At 40.7% G+C, this 18027-nt stretch overlaps 1 protein-coding gene across 1 annotated transcript in view; it reads left to right on the forward strand.

Annotated features, from left to right (window-relative positions):
• LOC143924506 (lipopolysaccharide-induced tumor necrosis factor-alpha factor homolog) overlaps positions 1–17600 on the forward strand; it is a 213572-nt gene extending 195972 nt beyond the window's left edge. Inside the window, exon 6 of the mRNA XM_077448848.1 lies at positions 10710–17600. Coding sequence (XP_077304974.1) covers positions 10710–10818 — 109 coding nt within the window. The 3' untranslated portion in view covers positions 10819–17600. The remainder of the gene's footprint in view (positions 1–10709) is intronic.
• Positions 17601–18027: the final 427 nt, after the last annotated feature.

The raw sequence follows: 18027 nt of genomic DNA on the forward strand, positions 1-18027 counted from the left end.
AGAAATGCTTGAGAGACTCCGCTCTGCCAAGCTCTTTACCAAATTAGATTTACGGGGAGCATACAACCTTGTCCGCATTCGTCCCAGAGATGAATGGAAAACTGCTTTCAGAACCAGATATGGACATTGAGTCTTTGGTCATGCCCTTTGGGCTTTGCAATGCTCCTGCAACTTTTCAACATTTTATTAATGATGCTTTTCGAGATTTGCTTGATCAGTTTGTAATAGCGTATTTGGATGACATTCTCATTTTCTCTGATACTTTGGAAGAACACCGCAAGCATGTCTGTATTGTTTGAGAGATTAAGGCGAAATCAACTTTACATAAAACTAGAGAAATGCGAGTTTGAACAAACTCAGATCCAGTTCTTGGGATACATAATCTCTTCTGAAGGGGTAAGCATGGATCCTGATAAGATCAAAGCTGTGCTGGATTGGCCCGCCCCTAAGAATGTTAAAGAGATACAGCGATTTGTTGGATTTGCCAACTTTTACAGAAGATTTATAAAGGAATTTCTCTAAGGTAATTGCTCCAATTACACAGTTGACAAAGAAAGGGGTGCCCTTTTTGTGGTCACCTGAGGCACAGGCTGCCTTTAGTAAACTGAAAACTGTCTTCACTTCTGTACCAATACTGGTACATCCAGATCCAGAACTACCTTTCATCGTAGAAGTTGATGCTTCTAATTCTGCTGTGGGAGCTATCCTTTCTCAGCGAATGGGAGAAAAAATGCAGCTTCATCCTTGTGCTTATTTCTCTCGAATGATGTCTTCAGCCGAGATGAATTATGACATTGGAAACAAGGAGCTGCTGGCAATTAAGGAAGCATTTTCTGAGTGGAGGCATCTGCTGGAAGGAGCTAAGCACCCTGTAACCGTTCTCACCGATCATAAAAATTTAGAATTTATTAGGTCTGCTAAAAGGTTGTCATCTAGACAAGCACGTTGGACCCTTTTCTTTTCCAGGTTTAATTTTGTCATTTCATACCGCCCTGGGTCAAGTAATGGTAAGGCTGATGCCCTATCACGGATGTTGTCTGGGCCTCTCCAGGAAAGCACCTCTGAATTTACAATCCTGCCTCAAAAGAACTTTCTAGGGGCCACGAGTTGGAAGACATTTCTTAATCTTCTCAAGGAGGGGTATGAGAATGACCCACTTCTTAATAATCCTCCTAAGGACATTAACCCCAAGTACAACAATGGTTTTTGGACTCAAGCGCATTGCCTCTATGTACCTGAATCAGTTCAGGTAGAAGCCCTCAGGTTGGTACATGACTCTAAACTTGCTGGTCATTTTGGGGTTTCTAAGACAGAAGAACTCTGATCACGTTCCTTTTGGTGGCCTGGGTACAAGAAAGATGTTAAGAGTTATGTGGCTTCATGTCTAACCTGTGCTCCCAACAAGACACCTCGATCTTCTCCTCTGGGGTTACTTCTACCACTACCTGTTCCATCAAGACCATGGGGGTCAATTTCTATGGACTTTGTGGTTGACCTTCCTCTTTCAAAAGGGATGACCACCATTCTGGTAGTCGTTGACCGTCTCACTAAGATGGCTCATTTTATTCCAGTTAAAGGGGTACCCTCCGCCGAACATACTGCTGAGGTAATGGTTAGAGAAGTTTTTAAACTTCATGGAATTCCTGATGATGTGGTGTCTGACAGAGGGGTACAGTTTACGTCAAAATTTTGGAGAAGTTTTTGCTCAGCTTTGGGTGTAACAGTTAATCTGTTCTCGGCTTTTCATCCGCAGTCTAATGGTCAGACTGAGAGGACCAAATCAAACTCTGGAGCAATACCTTTGATGTTTCGCGAGTTATCTTCATGATGACTGGGTGGACTACCTTCCTACGGCAGAGTTTGCTTATAATAACTCTAAACATAGTTCCACATCCCAAATCCCATTTTTCTTGAACACCGGGTATCATCCAGTTTTTATTCCTGATCTCCCCATCTCAACTTCAATTCCTGCTGTTACCAACAGACTAACTTCATTACATGAAATCCAGGAGAAATTGACTGATACATTGAAGGAGGCGCAGGAATATTACAAGAAGGCTGCTGACAGACATCGTAGGTCTATTCCCACTTTTCAAGTAGGTGAGAAAGTTTGGTTATCTACCAAAAATGTAAAAGTTCAAGTTCCATGTGCTAAGTTGGGTCAAAAGTTTATGGGACCTTTTGAGATTTCTGCTCAAATCAACCCGGTCACTTTTCGCCTAAAACTTCCTGACAATATGAAGATCCACCCTGTGTTTCATATATCACTACTCAAACCATTTCATGAAAATACTTTTTCTGGAAGAATTCATCCTCCTCCTCCGCCTGTTGAGGTACAGGGTGAAGAAGAATTTGCGGTGGGAAAAATTCTTGACTCCAGGATCTCTAGGAACAAATTGCAATATTTGGTTCAATGGGAAGGATATGGGCCAGAAGAAAATTCTTGGGAGCCTGAGGAGAATGTTCATGCCCCTAGATTAACAAGGGAATTCCACCAGAGGTTTCCTCAGAAACCTGGCCCTAAGACGTCCAGGGGACGTCCTGGGAGGAGGAGAGTACTGTTAGGACCTGGGCTTGAACCTGGGACCTCTGGTGTGTCTGGCAGTGACTGCTTGCTGAGCCACCTGGAATGCTGGACAGCTCCTTGGACAATTCCTTGAGTGATCTTGTCTTGAATCTTGTTTGCCTTGAGCCTTGAACCTTGAACCCTTTGCTCCTCCCATGAACTTCCTGATTTAAGCCATGTCTCTGCACTTCCTGGTTGCCAGAATATTGTGCCTTCACCAGCCAATATCTTGCTTCTATCTCTCCTGCTGCCGACCGTATCCGTGCTACCATTTGTTACCGACATTTGGCTTGTTCCTGGACTACGCTTCTGCTGAATCCCAACCTGCAACTATTGGTTACCGACTTTTGGCTTGTTTCTCAACTACGCTTCTGCTTGATCCCTACCTGCTATATCTGCTACCAGAACCCGGTTTGCTCACCTCCTGGTGGGGCTAACCTGAGGACCGCGACCTGGCACTAACACGCAGCCAAGCCGATCTCCACCTTCGGGAGCTCTGGTGAATACCGGTTAGTGCTTAGACCCCGCAACTCAGGTGAACCTGTGTTATCAGCCAGGGTGACATGTGTGAATATCTGCTCTGCTGCTATAGCTACTGGCCTCTGAGCCTGACTCCAGACCGTGACACAAACATTTAGTTAGCTATATATTTGCTGTGCAGAATGTCGGACCATTAAAAATTAAATATTCAACCAAAATAATATCTGTAACTTTGTCTAATAGCAACTTTGCATAAAGCTACAGCTCTGATATATCAGAGTGAACCCTTGATTACTGGGTCCAGCTTGCATAAATATAACAATGGCTTGTTTTCTATCATGGTGTTTGTGTAAGAACACCAGTTTCATGTTTCAAAAAGACAACTTTTTCCTGGCAATATTATAATAAATGATAAGCATACCCTGCAATCATGCAGAGATGTCCATAAATCCAAAATATTCTTCTACTTATACCCACTGCACTTACAAGGAAAAAGGGCACACCGTTTCACAATCCACACATTCTGCTTTGGATTTCAAAAATAAAAATACATAAAAACAAAGTTCTCCGCCACATCAAAAACTATAAAACAACTGGGTGCAGGCAGCATCTATCCTAACAGGGTGTGTGGACTTGATGTGATGGGTCTGTTACTTAAATATTATTACTCTCACATCATGGACTGCACATTAAGTTATGATCAGACTTTAAAGAGGAAGTAAACCCTGATGAGTTTACTTCCTCTTTTTTTCCCTGCAAAGGTAAAGCATAATGGACTACTATGCATCGCATAGTAGCCCATTATGTGTCACTTACCTGACACAGGAGCCAGCGAAGTCGCGCTGTCCCCTGTAGTCCGCCGCATCCATCTTGCTGGTGGCGTCTCGCAGCTCCGCCGCTGTCATTCGGCGAAGCCGCGATGACGTCACTCCCGCGCATGCGCACGGGAGTCGACAAATGCGGCAGCTCCATTTTTGGAACTGCCGCGTTCAGTGCGCCTGCGCACCGCTGTCTACGGCGCATGCGCCGTAGACAACGGTGCCCGTTTTCTGGCAAATATCTCCTAAACCATATAGGTTTAGGAGATATTGCTTGGACCTACAGGTAAGCCTTAATCTAGGCTTACCTGTAGGTCAAAGTGGTTTGTAAGGGTTTACAACCACTTTAAGATTTCATTTCTGTAGAAAAACTTCCTTATGTATCCCATTCATCTTGGCTTTGTTAAACATTATTGCAGCTGTATTCAAATTAACTACCTCATCTTAATCTTTTTTCCTTTCCACTCAATAAATGTAAAATTACAAAATTGTTATCTTAATCTAAACTAATTCCATTTTTACCAATTTCCCCATTAACCTGGATTCCATTTCCAACCAAAGGTTGTCTAAACCAGTTTCAATATATCTATATTTATTAATAAAATTGTTAAAATCATAGTGAAAATGAATACTCATATGATAATTTCAATATCACACACTAATATATATATGCACAGATAAATGTCATTAAAGGGGGACATATTACTTAATTTTATTTAATTTTCCTTTTCTAAATGCACTGTTTCCACTATCAAAGGATATTCAATTTGTGTAAGACACGTTAACTGTAACCTTCATTTTCACCATGTTTGGAAAACAGATTCAAAAATAATTGTGATCACACATTATTTATCATTAGATTTGTTAACCCGGCACATTTTGTTATAAATGTTCTAAAAAACTGAAATTGGTATGGTGTCCTTCCAGCTTATCACCAACCTCTCATCCCAGCTACATTCTTTCATGAGAGCACAAAGGAGGGGGGTCACATTTGCGTACATGACACATACAAGCGATAGAACTAAAGGTTCCAGCATTCACCAACATACACAAATATATCTCTAAAATTGCTTACATTAGTCCCATTTGTACACAACACATGCATATCATTCTCTCACTTTATTTTAATGCTTTTTAATACTTCCTTGCTTAAACTTCTGCTTTCTTTATTTTGTTCGAATATCCTTTGCATCCAAATGTATTGTAATACCATACTTCACATACTCTACCTTCTATGATCAGACGGGCAGCCATAGTGCTCATCCCATCTTCCCTCTCTGACAACATATAAAGCATTCTGTTTTAATTCTCATTACTGTTTCTTGACTTTACTAGTTGTAGTGCCTGACCCCAAATTCATCCTACAACTTAACATCAAAATGTCCCTTTCTGTTTCGTGTTAATGTCACTCTTGATCCATCCTGCTCACATAGATAGCTGTTTCTCTAGCTGTATACTCTGCATGATTCTTTGTCCCTGTGGACTTTGGTGGTAACCCAGTTACCCATTGTGGATCCCTGTCCACTTTAACCATTATTCTAGGGGCTCAGTATAGGCATATATAGTGCTCCTCTTGAGCTGGGCATTTTTGAGGGTCTCTTACCCGTCATTCCCTTACTTAATTTAATGCCCATAATGACTGGCCAGTCTTCTCTACGTGTATATGTGCCTATACCCTTTTGCCTCTACTACTACTTTATTTAGCAGATGTACTACATATACCTGTGAACGGCATTATTCTTCCCTTTCTCTAAAAACACTCCGATGGACAGTAAACAGTGACAACATAACATATAACCACCAATCAATACAGTTCGATTAAGGGGAGTAAAATAGGTACCCTTTGTCTGGAAAATGCCTTACCGATCAAGGAAGTCTGATAACTCAAATGTAAGCAAAAGGCTTACCTCAGCGGACTGATTATCAGAAATTCCCGTATCGTCTCAAGCTCCTCGTTTCGGATACTCAGGGTCACCTGATAACCCCTGCTGGCCAAGCTCGCCACCTGAAATGGATATTTTGATGAAAGGCAACTCCTATCCTCATATTGATCAGTGGTTCCAAATTAATAATAACTACTGCAGTAGGGAACAGACACAAGATACGCTCAGCATCTTTCCAAATAACCGTTCTCCTTTATTATGACGCATTTGAAGGTTTTTATACACATGATTACGTAGGTATCACATTAATATTACAATTGTACGTTTATGGTAACAAGGGGCGTTGCATAGGCAGGCTAATTCCAATCAGGACTTGAAAGAATGCAAAACATGTACTGAAAACATTGTTAGTGCCGTGTGCACAGTGAGGGCATCGTGCAATACATATAAAATAGAATACAATTATATACAGAACCTACAAATTTCCATTACAGTCAGATAGGCCATTTGTTCTGCGCTTGAGAGAGAGCTAGACTTAAAAAGGAAGGAGTTGTTAATATTTGACCTTGTTTCGGTTCAAGGAAACAGCTATCACCCTGAGCATTTTGCTGGTTTTCCTGTGATGTCTGTTGCACGAGTGCTATTGGGCTCTTTTTCTCAGCTCCTCTGCACCTTGTCTCCACCATTGCTAGGTGAGGAGATCTCCTGTGGGGTACTCATAAAATTGATGCAGAATGAGAAGGTATTTATATGTCCAGAAAAGTAACTGGTATAAACCAGGGTCTGACTGATGTCCTGTGGCTGTGTTTCTTCTTGGTTGAAATGGCAGCGGAAGTGTGAAAGCCAATAGGCATATTGCAACTGGGTCACCACCAAAGCAGCAATGATGTGTTGGGAAAAACCTGTCAATTTTTAAAAAGTAAATGTTATTTTGAAAAAAGTGTCAGCCAAACTAGTGATAAAAAAATAATAATAATAGTTTAGGTCCATCACCCAAGTACACAAGTGTAGGACCAGCCCAAAAGTTGCTGCTGGTTCAAATGGGTCCTCTGTCCTTCCTGTTATCCAATGCTAGGGTTATTTTGAAAACCAGGCACCAAATAGTTAAGAGTAGACTTATTCCTCAAGAAGTTGATAACCACACTAATAAACAGTAGCAAGGCAGCAGTTGACTTTAAAGTAACAATACCAGGGCTATACTGCCGGTATGCACTAATAATTACTATGCTAGGCCTAGACTGACTGGGCAAACACAGTCAGAATTAACCAACAAAAGGTGTAGAAAAATTAGGGAGAATTATAAAACTGATAAGAGTAATCTCTAAGTTAAGACTTTGGCCAGCTAAAGTCAGGGCCCTTTAGATGAGCATTGGTGCAATTAGAATAGTCCTTAGATGTGCATGCATTTGCAAAATGGACCAGAGGTGGTGATGATGCACTACAGCCACAGTTCATAGGAAGGAATCAAAGAAGAAAGATGGCTGCACACCTTCCTCCATCCAACAAATTTATTGAATATATAGGAACTACCATCAGGACCAGGACACAGACCGAGGAGGTGATGCGTTTCACACAGACATTGTGCTTCTTCAAAACCTGATGGCAGTTCCTGTATATTCAATAAATTTGTTGGACGGATGAAGGTGTGCAGCTATCTCTTCTTTGTTTACACGCTCATGAAATGCGAGCCAGGGCTAGAACCCAGTCATTCCAGCCTGGTGGATTATTACACTCACCTGATGCAGTGGTCTGTTTCTTTGTTCCTCACAGGAAGTAATGGCGCGGCTAAGACAATTAAAGTAACGGGACGCCGAATTAGAGAGTGCTGAAAAAGTACCGCAAAAGGTCCTGCTCTCAGTAACTTGACTACTGCTGACAGTACAAAGTGGGCCAGAGGCCCTCTCATCAGCTTGCTGAGCTGGCGATAGGTGTTTGGCTATGGAAGGGGCCCCTTTGATACAGTTCTGATGTGGCTGAAATTCAAACAGCAGGAGAAGGAGCTGGCAAACTATGGTCTCACTGTGGCAATCCCATCAGGTCAAGAGAGCAGGCTTTTTCTGGGCAAAAGAATATATCAGCCCCCCCCCCCCCAGGCTCATCCTGCGCCCCACAGTGTGATGTGACCTGTAGTTCAGAAAGTCAGCTGTTCCATTGCTTGGCTGGCACCTAAAACTACACCTTCCAAGATTCCAGATTTAATGTATAGAAGTCTATCATTCACATTGACTTGGCTCTCTCTCTCTGCTAGTTAGAGGAGAATTTAGCAGCGCAACATTAGCAACTCAGGATGAGGGAAAAATAAATATAGAGCAATGTCTTGGGCTCCAGACTGTCGTTCCCCAGTACCTGGCTGCCCTTCTTGCCTGATTAGTGGGTTTTGATGGGCAGCCTTCTTATTAGATTGATAGCGATGTCATAATCTTTCCATTTGGTTATAAAAAGGTGCTTCATGGGATGTTAAAAGTTTAGGATTAATTATATAACCCAACCCTGATTATACCCCCAAAAAAAAATGTTGGGTCCATCCCAGACCCAAGTATGTGCACCTGGTTAATGTAAACACACCTGTATGGAGCAACTATATAAGAAAACTTCTCTTGCTCTACACAGGTTACAGACGTTGGGAACACCGAAGTGGGAGCAATAATTCTAGGGTCAATATACACACAGTTAACTCTAAAGTGACAAGGCTTTTAAAACATTACTTATGGAATATAGGGTACTGAAATTTGTTGTCACCTTGTGGGCATGTGCAATTTTATAGTTTGACATGTTGGGTATATATTTACTTAGCGTAACTTTCTCTATTATGCCAATACATTCTATTTGTGTGCCCCAAACTTTATTGTATTTTTTACTGAAAATGTGTGCTTGATAAACCATTGTGCAAATATCAATGTGATATAAAAACTGGAACTACCACAGTTTTATTCTCCAGGGTCTCTGCTTTCAGAAAATATACTGTATGTTTGGGGGTTTTACTTAATCTCCAGTAATAAAATTAATTTGAAAGATTTGTGCAAAAAAATAAAAATGGTTCTGGCAGCAAAAGGGTTAAAGACTCTGCAAATACAGAAAAAATCTAGTTAATCAGCGGGAACTTCTTAGACCCCTTCACACTGAGGCGCTTTAGTGCTAGAAATAGCCTCTGAAAAGTGCCTGAAAACCACCTCCCATTCATTGCAGTGTGTCTTTTCACACTAGGGCAGTGCACTTGCGGGACATTACGAAAAGTCCTTTGGGTATAGGGAGGGACCAGAAGAAGTACAGAAGACTGGGTAATAGGGTCATCTTGACAGAGTTTACTCTTCCCAGCCAAGATATTTTATATAGGGACCATTGCACAAGTTCATCTGAGAGTCTCTTGAACATGGGGGCGTAAATGTGGTGATATAGGAGTTCCATTTTAGGAGTGAGAAATACACCTAAAAAAAGGGAAGAAAGGAGGTGCACCAGGAGAAGGGAAAGTGAGTTTTAAGCCTATTTACTAGGTCATGGGGAGTTGAAACGTTCAGAGCCATTGATTTAGCCATGTTAAACTGAAAGCCTGTAACTGAACCAAATGTGTTGAGGAGATGGAGTATGTTGGGAGTGGATATAAGAGAGGAAGTGATGAACAGGAGAACATCATCAGCAAAAAGGATGCATTTGTGAGTCCGTTGACCACATTCAGAGCAGGACTTAGGATGGTGGGGGCCCCTGGGCTTGAGTCACTTTCGGCCCTACCTTCTATACATTACTTTAAATGGAGCAAAATGATATATACACAAGCTATGCATTAGAGCTACACAATTCTGATTAAACTGAGAAGAAAAATAGAGCTCACGATTCTGAACGAACAACTAAACAAAATTACGTAATTTATGTTAATTGCTGAAGTCTATTAAAAAATGTTTAATTAATCTGATTTAAAAAAATAAAAAAAAAATAAAAAAAAAAGGGTTTGAATGAATGATTCAATTCCTCAAATACACTTGTTTCATAGATGAATCAGCATTTTTTAAAGGAATCGCCTGAATCAACGATTCAACCGCCAAATGGCTACCCACAAAAGTAGATAATATATAAACGTATAAGTGGGGGAATACTGTACTGGTATTCGTCCTGGGTCCACGATGTGAGCTATTGCTCTCAGAGGCACTGCAGGATGATGATGATGAGAAGCGGTGGTGGTGGCAACACTTCTCTGTGCTCTGCATGTCTCCAGGGCAGTGTAGGAGTCCGTGAACCGCAAGATAGAGGCCGGAAGTGCGTTCCAAGGTGGAACGCAAACACCGGATGGGAAGTGATGTCGTGGCCAATGAGATGGTGCGTTTCACAGCATCTGCTGTGTCATCCAATCTAGCTGACCATTCACAAGGTCAGAGATAGAGTGTGTGTGTGTGTGTGTGTGTGTGTGTGTGTGTGTGTGTGTCATACACACACACGGGCAAGTGGCTAGATGTGCGGAAACAACCATATACACAGTAAACAATGTAATAATTAAAAACGAACCAGGAGATTAATAAAAGCAATAAAAATGGATAAAATGATAATTAAATTGTAACTAATTATTTCTGAGGTAAAACCTGCCCGCTATCGGCCAAAAAACGCAACCGAGTGTGTGCAACAGGCAGGTCAGCTATGAATGTCTGAAAAGAGCAACTATTTTTTTTTTTTTGGCTCTTTTCAAACAGCTATAACAATGCTTATAATTATATATTTAACAGGGCAAAAGAAGCATATACGAAAAGATTACAGTTACCTATTATGCACTTTAACTGACCTAATTCAGCTCTTTAAAATGTTACTGAATTGAGTATCCTATTTCATTTGTGTTTGGCGTGCCTGTTGCCTGTTAGCTATTTGAATAGAAAATTTTGGAGCAGTTTTAAAGACTGGAGCTGTTAAGCTAGCATGAGTACTTTATACATAAAGTTTGCATAAAACTAATTCCCTTCTTTTGTATTTTCCTTTTTACAGATGTTTACTCGGTTGCTGCCTTATACCTTGCTGTGTAAACAGCTGCAAAGACGTGAACCACTACTGCCCCAACTGCAAACACCTTATTCACAAATACAAACGTTTGTAGGAGTATGCATTGTTCTGTAATTGATAAGAAATACACTGGCTTTACTTGATAACTAGTGTAATAAGCACATAGATGATTCATTTAAAATTTACTTAATTGTTTATGTTTAATTATTTTTATAGTAAAATCTGGTCTTTAGTCAAATTGCCATCTGTGAGCCCCAATGGCAATAATTCGCAGTGGTGAGCACATTCTGTTGATCCAGCTTTTTAATAATAGAGAAATAGCAGCAGGGGGAAAGACCCATGCACCAAACCCACTATGACCTTAAACGTCACTACAAATGAAAGGAAGTCATAAGGATGCCCCAGGTGTATAACCTTATAGGGGAATTAGTGCAAAAATACAAAATAATGGAACAGATATACAACTGCCATCATTATAGGGAGATAATAACCCAGACAGAAAGATTGACCAACGGAAGCTAAAGACATACTTGCTGTGCACCCCTTTTGCTTCTCTAATAAAAATTTACACATAAAGACCAATCGTACAACATAAGTAAACATCAGGTAGTTTTTTGTTTGTTTTGAATTTCAGCAATTTAAGAACCCAAAGGGTCTTCAGGAGGCAGCACCTCCCAGTATTTGGACTAAGGCCGCGTACACACGGGCGGACTGTTCGCCCAACTTAGTCCGCTGAACAGTGTTTCAGCGGACAATCCGCTCGTGTGTGGGCTTCAGCGGACAGTCTGACGAACAAAGTCTTACGGAATTTCCGTAAGACAGTCCGTCCAAACTTGGTTTCAGCGGACAGTCCGCTCGTGTGTAGGCTAGTTCGACAGACTAAGTTTGGCGCATGCTCAGAAAGGATTTACACGGCGAAGGTTGCATTGCAGTGTATTGGACGTCGAATTTCTCGTCCCGTCGTACGTGCCGTTCACGTCATCGCGCACGCTTTCAGCGGACTGTCTGCTCATCGTGTGTGGTCAAGTCCGTTCATGCAAATTTTGTCGGATTGTCTGACGAACTAAGTTGGGCCAACAGTCCGCCCGTGTGTACGCGGCCTAAGTGTAAAAAAATCTCTGATTAGCAAAAAAGACTCAATCTTACGAGCCACAGAGGTTCCACTGATGATCTGCTTTTGCCAGCATTATACGTAAATACAAAAGTATGTGTATCAAAAAGCAAGCAAGAGGATCTTAGGAAGAAAAACGGGATTGTAATAATTAATGACAATACACATTAAAATGGCTTCTAAAATTCATATAGGAATAATATTATTTACATTGTTATATATTACCCCTTCATAATGGAACGTAAAACAAATCTTAGGTCCGGTTCACACTAGTGCGACTTCTGATGAAACTTGAGTCACACAAGGTCACATAAGGTAAATCATTGTTTTCAATGGTGCCTGTTCTAATCAATGCGACTCAGAACAGTGAGATTTTGGAAAAGGCGTCTGCAGTACTTTAGTGTGATTTACATTGAGACTTGGCCCCATAGATTATGCAAAGTCGCATCAAAGTTGCACCACATAATCACACTGTAAATTGCATCAAAATCCCATTGCAGTAGTGTGAACCGAACCCAGTTTTGCAACTTTAAGGCTGCATTCACACCTGAGCATAGCGTTAAGCGTTTTTTTTTACCGCGATTTTGTGCAGGGTAAAAGGTCACCAATGTTAAAAGAAGAAAAACGCCCAAATCTGCTCAATTCGAGCGACAAAAAAGGGTCCAGAACTTGTTTGAGCTTCAGGCGTTCGGCTTCAGGTGACATGTAGTGGAGATGTGAACCATCTCCATTGAGAATAATATAATTTTTCCCCTCTAGCGTTTTGTAGCTTCAGGCTTCAAGCTACAAAACGCTCAGGTGTGAATGGGGTCTAACATGTGTTAGTAAAACTGTTTGTAGCACTACCCCCACAGGAGCTGCTGGTAACTGGTTCCCCTACTCCTGCACAGCCAGGCAACACACATTCTCCACTTGCCTTCAAACACGTCAGTCCCTTGGCTTTGTTTTTATGTGTTTTATTTTATTTTTTATTATTATTATTATTATTATTATTAACAACTTGGTTGGGTGAAGGTATTTATTGGATGCCCAACGTGAATCAAGAACAGGGGGCAACTTCCATTCTCTGTACAAAAAAGATCCCAGACTGTTTTCTCTCCTTTCCTTATACGTAGAAGCAAAAGTCTATTACAGACTAGTAGCTCTCAGCCCCTCTGGAAATAGCACAAAACTTGAGGCAAATTGTATGAAGGAGTATAGCCTCTCCTTGTGTAGAATTGATCCCAGTAACACTGATAGCAGACACTACCAACCCTCCTGGCTACTTCTAAAGATCTCGCAGGGCAAAGTAATAAAAGGGTTAAGCACAGCACTGTCCTTTTTGAAAGCATGCTACATGTGGCAGTCTCTCACCTTGAATGTCCCTGGGTGTGCTGATGTACTCATACTGTCCTCCTTGGTCCCACTGCTTTTCAGGCAGGATTCAATGTCAAATTGCCCTGCTGAATGGGTCCCCCTGAACCAATCTGAGCCCAACCTGAAGCTGGAGTTTTCCTTAGACTCCAAGGCCACCAACAGCCTCCTCAGCACACCATCTTCCACCAGACTCCCTTGCTGGCATAACTCATCAATATTTAGGGGTTTGCTTAGCCTCCCTGCCAGGCCCACTGCCTGGGGATTGGCCAAGTTCCCATAAGTATGCAGATCGGTTCTCCTGGCCGCCGCCCTCTAACATCTAGACATTTCTCCAAACTTCCAGAATCAGGAGGAGGCACCAGAGACCTGCCTCTGAGTCATCTAGCCTGACCTGCAATAACGCTGACCCAGATTCCAGACTCACACCCTGAGTCAATAACACTAAAACATAACTTGACGTCTAGCACACTAGAAGGTGCTGCATGTAGCTACTGCAGCATCAGAACTACTTAGTGTATCCAGGTGTATTATGTATTTTTTTCAGGACAAAATGGTATTTTATTCTGGTTGTAAATAGTATTTGATATTTCCTGATTTTTTCCCCAAAAAGTAAAACAAATTATATAATTTTATTTTAATATAGCTGTATATCTCTTGCTATTGCCAACCTACTACCAAAAACAACCCAAAATAAAGTCTCCTGCTCCTAATATTAGCAGCGATACCACATGTATATGTTACATATTGTTTGTACCCGTTGTAGGGCCCTGAAACAATAGTATGCATTTTGCTTTTTTTCCCCCATCCTATTTAAAGGGGGGGAAAATAAAATAAAAACAGTAATTTTAAAAAGGGACAGGGACACTACCGGTAATTTTTGATTTTAAGTGATCAGTTAATCAAGAATTGGGCCTCCCAGTTCCTGAGCATTCATAGTGTTGCAGGGCTCTTGGGGAGAGCCCAGCCTCTCTGCTGGGAGCACGCGATGCAGACATGTACACGTATATGCACCCTTATAGAAGAAGACCCACTTCAGTGAGGCCTCATGTGTACAGTCAGTGGGAAAAGAGGTTGAATGTCTTAATAAAAAGTGTATTTAACAGATTGCCGCCCGTCAACTGTCATATGATGACCAGGCGGCGCGGCTCTTGTTCTGGGCTGGTGTCCTATGACGTCTGTCCATTTAAACAGGGCATGTGCGTGAATATGTGCGTGCAGCCCTGTACTGTCAGTGGAAGCGTGTTCCCGGGAACACTGCTCGTCACCGACGCTGGTAAACAGCCATTGGCTGGCAGCTGTTTACCATGTGATCAGCTGTGATCCTTTCACAGCCAATCACTAAATGTAAACACAGAGAGGTTACTGGGTTCCCCTCCTCATACACCGATCGTGTGTGAGAAGGAGATTGCGGTAACATCTCGTTACCGCTTACAGTGTACACCAATCACACACCGATTGCCTGCCCCCCCCCCCAATAAAGAGGACCTATCACCATCCATCAAAGTACCTATCACCACCCATCAAAGTACCTGTCAGTCCATATGAGTACCCGGAGTACCTGTCAGTTCAAAGTACCTGTCACAGTTCATCTGAGTACTTGTCACAGTCCATCAGAGTACCCGAGTACCTGTCACCAGGCCATCAGAGTACCCGAGTACCTGTCACCAGGCCATCAGAGTACCTATTTGCAGTTCATCAAGTTACCCGTGTACCTATCTGCAGCCCATGCCTCATAGAATGTATGCTGGGGTGTTTGCTTTCCAAAATAGGTTCATTTTGTGGGTAATTCCACTGTCCTGGTGCTCAAGGACCTTAAAAAGTGTGATTGGTAGGAATAAAATGAGGTGTAATTTATGCTCCTAGAACGCCTGAAGGTACTACTACAAAGTTGGGCCTCTGTAGGTGGCCTGGCTGTGTAAAAGTCTCATACATGTGTTATTGCCATACTCAGGAGGAGTAGCAGTATGTGTTTTGGGGTGTAATTTTTGCTATATACATGCCATGTGTTAGAAATATCTTATAAATTGACAACTTTGTGGTAAAAAAAAAAAAAAATGCATTTTCATTTTTTTTTCCACATTTTCTAAAAACTTCTGAAAAAAATGAACCATTCAAAAGACACATTATGCCTCATAGATTATACGTTGGGGCGTTTTCTTTCCAAAATGGGGTAATTTTGTGGCCAGTTCCATTGTCCTGATGCTCCAGAGCCTTCAAAAATTGTAATAGGTTGTTGAGAAATGAGATGTGTCATTTATGCTCATAGAACGCCTGAAGGTGCTACTTCAATGTTGGGCCTTTGTATGTGCCCAGGTTATGTAGAAGTCTCACACGTGGTATATACCAGAATATATTTTGGGGTGTAATTTGTTGTATGCATATGCTCTATGAGAGAAATAACCTGTTAATATGACAAATTTTGAAAAAAATATAAATAATATTCATTTTGCAAAGAATTGTGGGGAAAAAATAAAAACACAAACTTGAAAAACTCACCATGCTACTCAATACCTTGGAATGTCTTTCTAAAAAAGGGTAATTTGGGGGGGGGGGTATTTGTACTTTCCTGACTTGTTAGTGTCTCAAGAAATGATAGGCCTTCAGTACATCAGGTGTGATAAATTTTCAGTGATTGGCACCATAGTTTGTAGACACTAACTTCCACAAAGACCAAATATACACCATTTTGGATTATTTTTACGAAATATATGTAGCAGGCCAAAATTTATAAAGAAAAATTACTAATTTGCAAAGAAAAAAAGGCATGTTTTTTCACAAATTTTTTTTTTATTTATAGCACAAAAAATAAAAAACCCACTACCACCAAAAGAAAGCTCTAGTTGTGTGGAAAAAAAGAAGGACACAAATTTTGTATGGGTACAGTGTTGCATGACTGAGTAATTGTCATTTAAAAAGTGTAAGAGCGCTGAAAGCTGAAAATTCGTCTGGGCAGGAAGGGGGTGTAAGTGCCCTGTATTGAGGTGGTTAAAGCAGTGTTAAACCCAGAATTAAATCTTTATTATATTAGAGTTTACCTATATGTATTAGTATTTTTTATTTTTAGGTTTCTTCCATTTATTTTTTTTCTTGGTGATTCAGCCAGGAAATCTGTGTTTTTTCAACAGAACAAGATCTACTGTAGATGTAGCAGGTTCTTGGGATTGAGACAAATCATTTAACACTGACAGCTTTCAATAATCAGCTTTTATTTATACATGTAAAGTAAAAGCTTTATCCCAGGAAAAAAAAAAAAAAAAAAAAACACTTGCTGTAACTACTTGTGTAACTCCAGTGTGAGCTGGAGTTTGACTTCAAATTTCTTAATGCATCTAAATCTGCTAGTACTCCACAAAAGAAAGAAGGACCCGCTGCTCCCAGTGTATAGGATAATGCATTTGAAACCTAATGAGGAGTGCCAACCCCTGGCCTGCCTCCGTGGAATACTTGAAGTCTACTAATGATTAAGCACAAGATATATGTGTGAAACGCGCCTACGTGACTGTTTTCTGGTGTCCTTGGTGTCATCACAGTGATTTCAATAAAGGCATTTGGAACCTTTGGATGTGCAGCCATTCTTTTTCTCCCAGACTGACAAAGCTGCTTATCTAAAGGTGCCCCTGTGCTCCTTCCTTCAGAGCAGGGGCACGCTAATACAGGAGGTGTGTGCCACCACATCTAAGGATCGGTAAGCTGCACTAGATAACATTTTTGGTTTTGGGTTTAACACCACATTAATGTTTATATAAAAGTAGACCACTCCAGCTTTAGATGGATGAAATTCTCTAAATAAATTTGCTTATTGGGGAAGTGAAGCTGCGCCTGTTTAGCTTCACTGAAAGTGATATCACAGTTTGGGACTTGAATCTTGATTGGGATACAGAGAATGCCACCTTCCATAAGCAGGTGTTCAGCACCATCTAAACTGGTCACATCCCTCAGCCTAATAAAGATTTTATATATCAGCAATAATACAGATATTGTTTTTTTTAAAAAGGGCTATACATCAGCCCTAATACAGATTACAATAAATAATTAATAATAGCCCTTCCCCAAGTAAAAAAAAAATACATTTTTTTTTTTTAAATCTGATGCTTTTTATGAAATGTTTTGCTAAAGTATAAAATTCAAATACCCAACACACCATTTCATTTAGAACAGTCCCTCCAAATAAACCACAAGCAGGTACAACTCCATAAATTTTTCCTTTTGTGTAGCACAAACTAATACCACCTGTAATGCATTGTTGTCTAGAACTACCAGGGGAAGTCACATATAAAAATGTATTCATGTTATTGTGTGAAAAACCATTATCAAAGTTGAACCTTTGCACCAATACCAATTTTCAATATATGAAATGCCAATTTTCTAAGCCATTATTAATGGTTTAATAAAGTATCATCTTTACCCAATATCCTTGTGTCCATCTGCATCATTCTTTCTTATGCACCCCTGCCAAGCTAAAAATGTCAGGTGTATTAGATTCTTCAAACCAAGAAGCCTATGTAGTATCATGTGTGAAAGGTGCAAGACATGCAGTGTCCAGCCACTTTCCCATCAAAGTATACTTGTAAATGTACCTGGATATTCCCTATGCTGATATAATAATTGTTGAATAAGCATATTAATGTATTGCTTTCATAAATCTAAAGTAGATGGGATGGGCACTTTACAGATATAAATATATAGAATGATGTATGTACTTTTATCCACCTAACTGTTCGCACTATGTACACCAGAGCTCAGATTTTAAACCAATGATTGCACTGGAACAATGACTTTGATCAGTGTTTTTTGAATAAATAAAAGTAGGAGCTACGGAGACTCTGAATTTGGCCG

This window comes from Lithobates pipiens, unplaced genomic scaffold, assembly GCF_037356315.1.
Source record: "Lithobates pipiens isolate NorthernLeopardFrog02 unplaced genomic scaffold, aLitPip1_a1.2 Scaffold_22, whole genome shotgun sequence".
Lineage (NCBI taxonomy): Eukaryota > Metazoa > Chordata > Amphibia > Anura > Ranidae > Lithobates > Lithobates pipiens.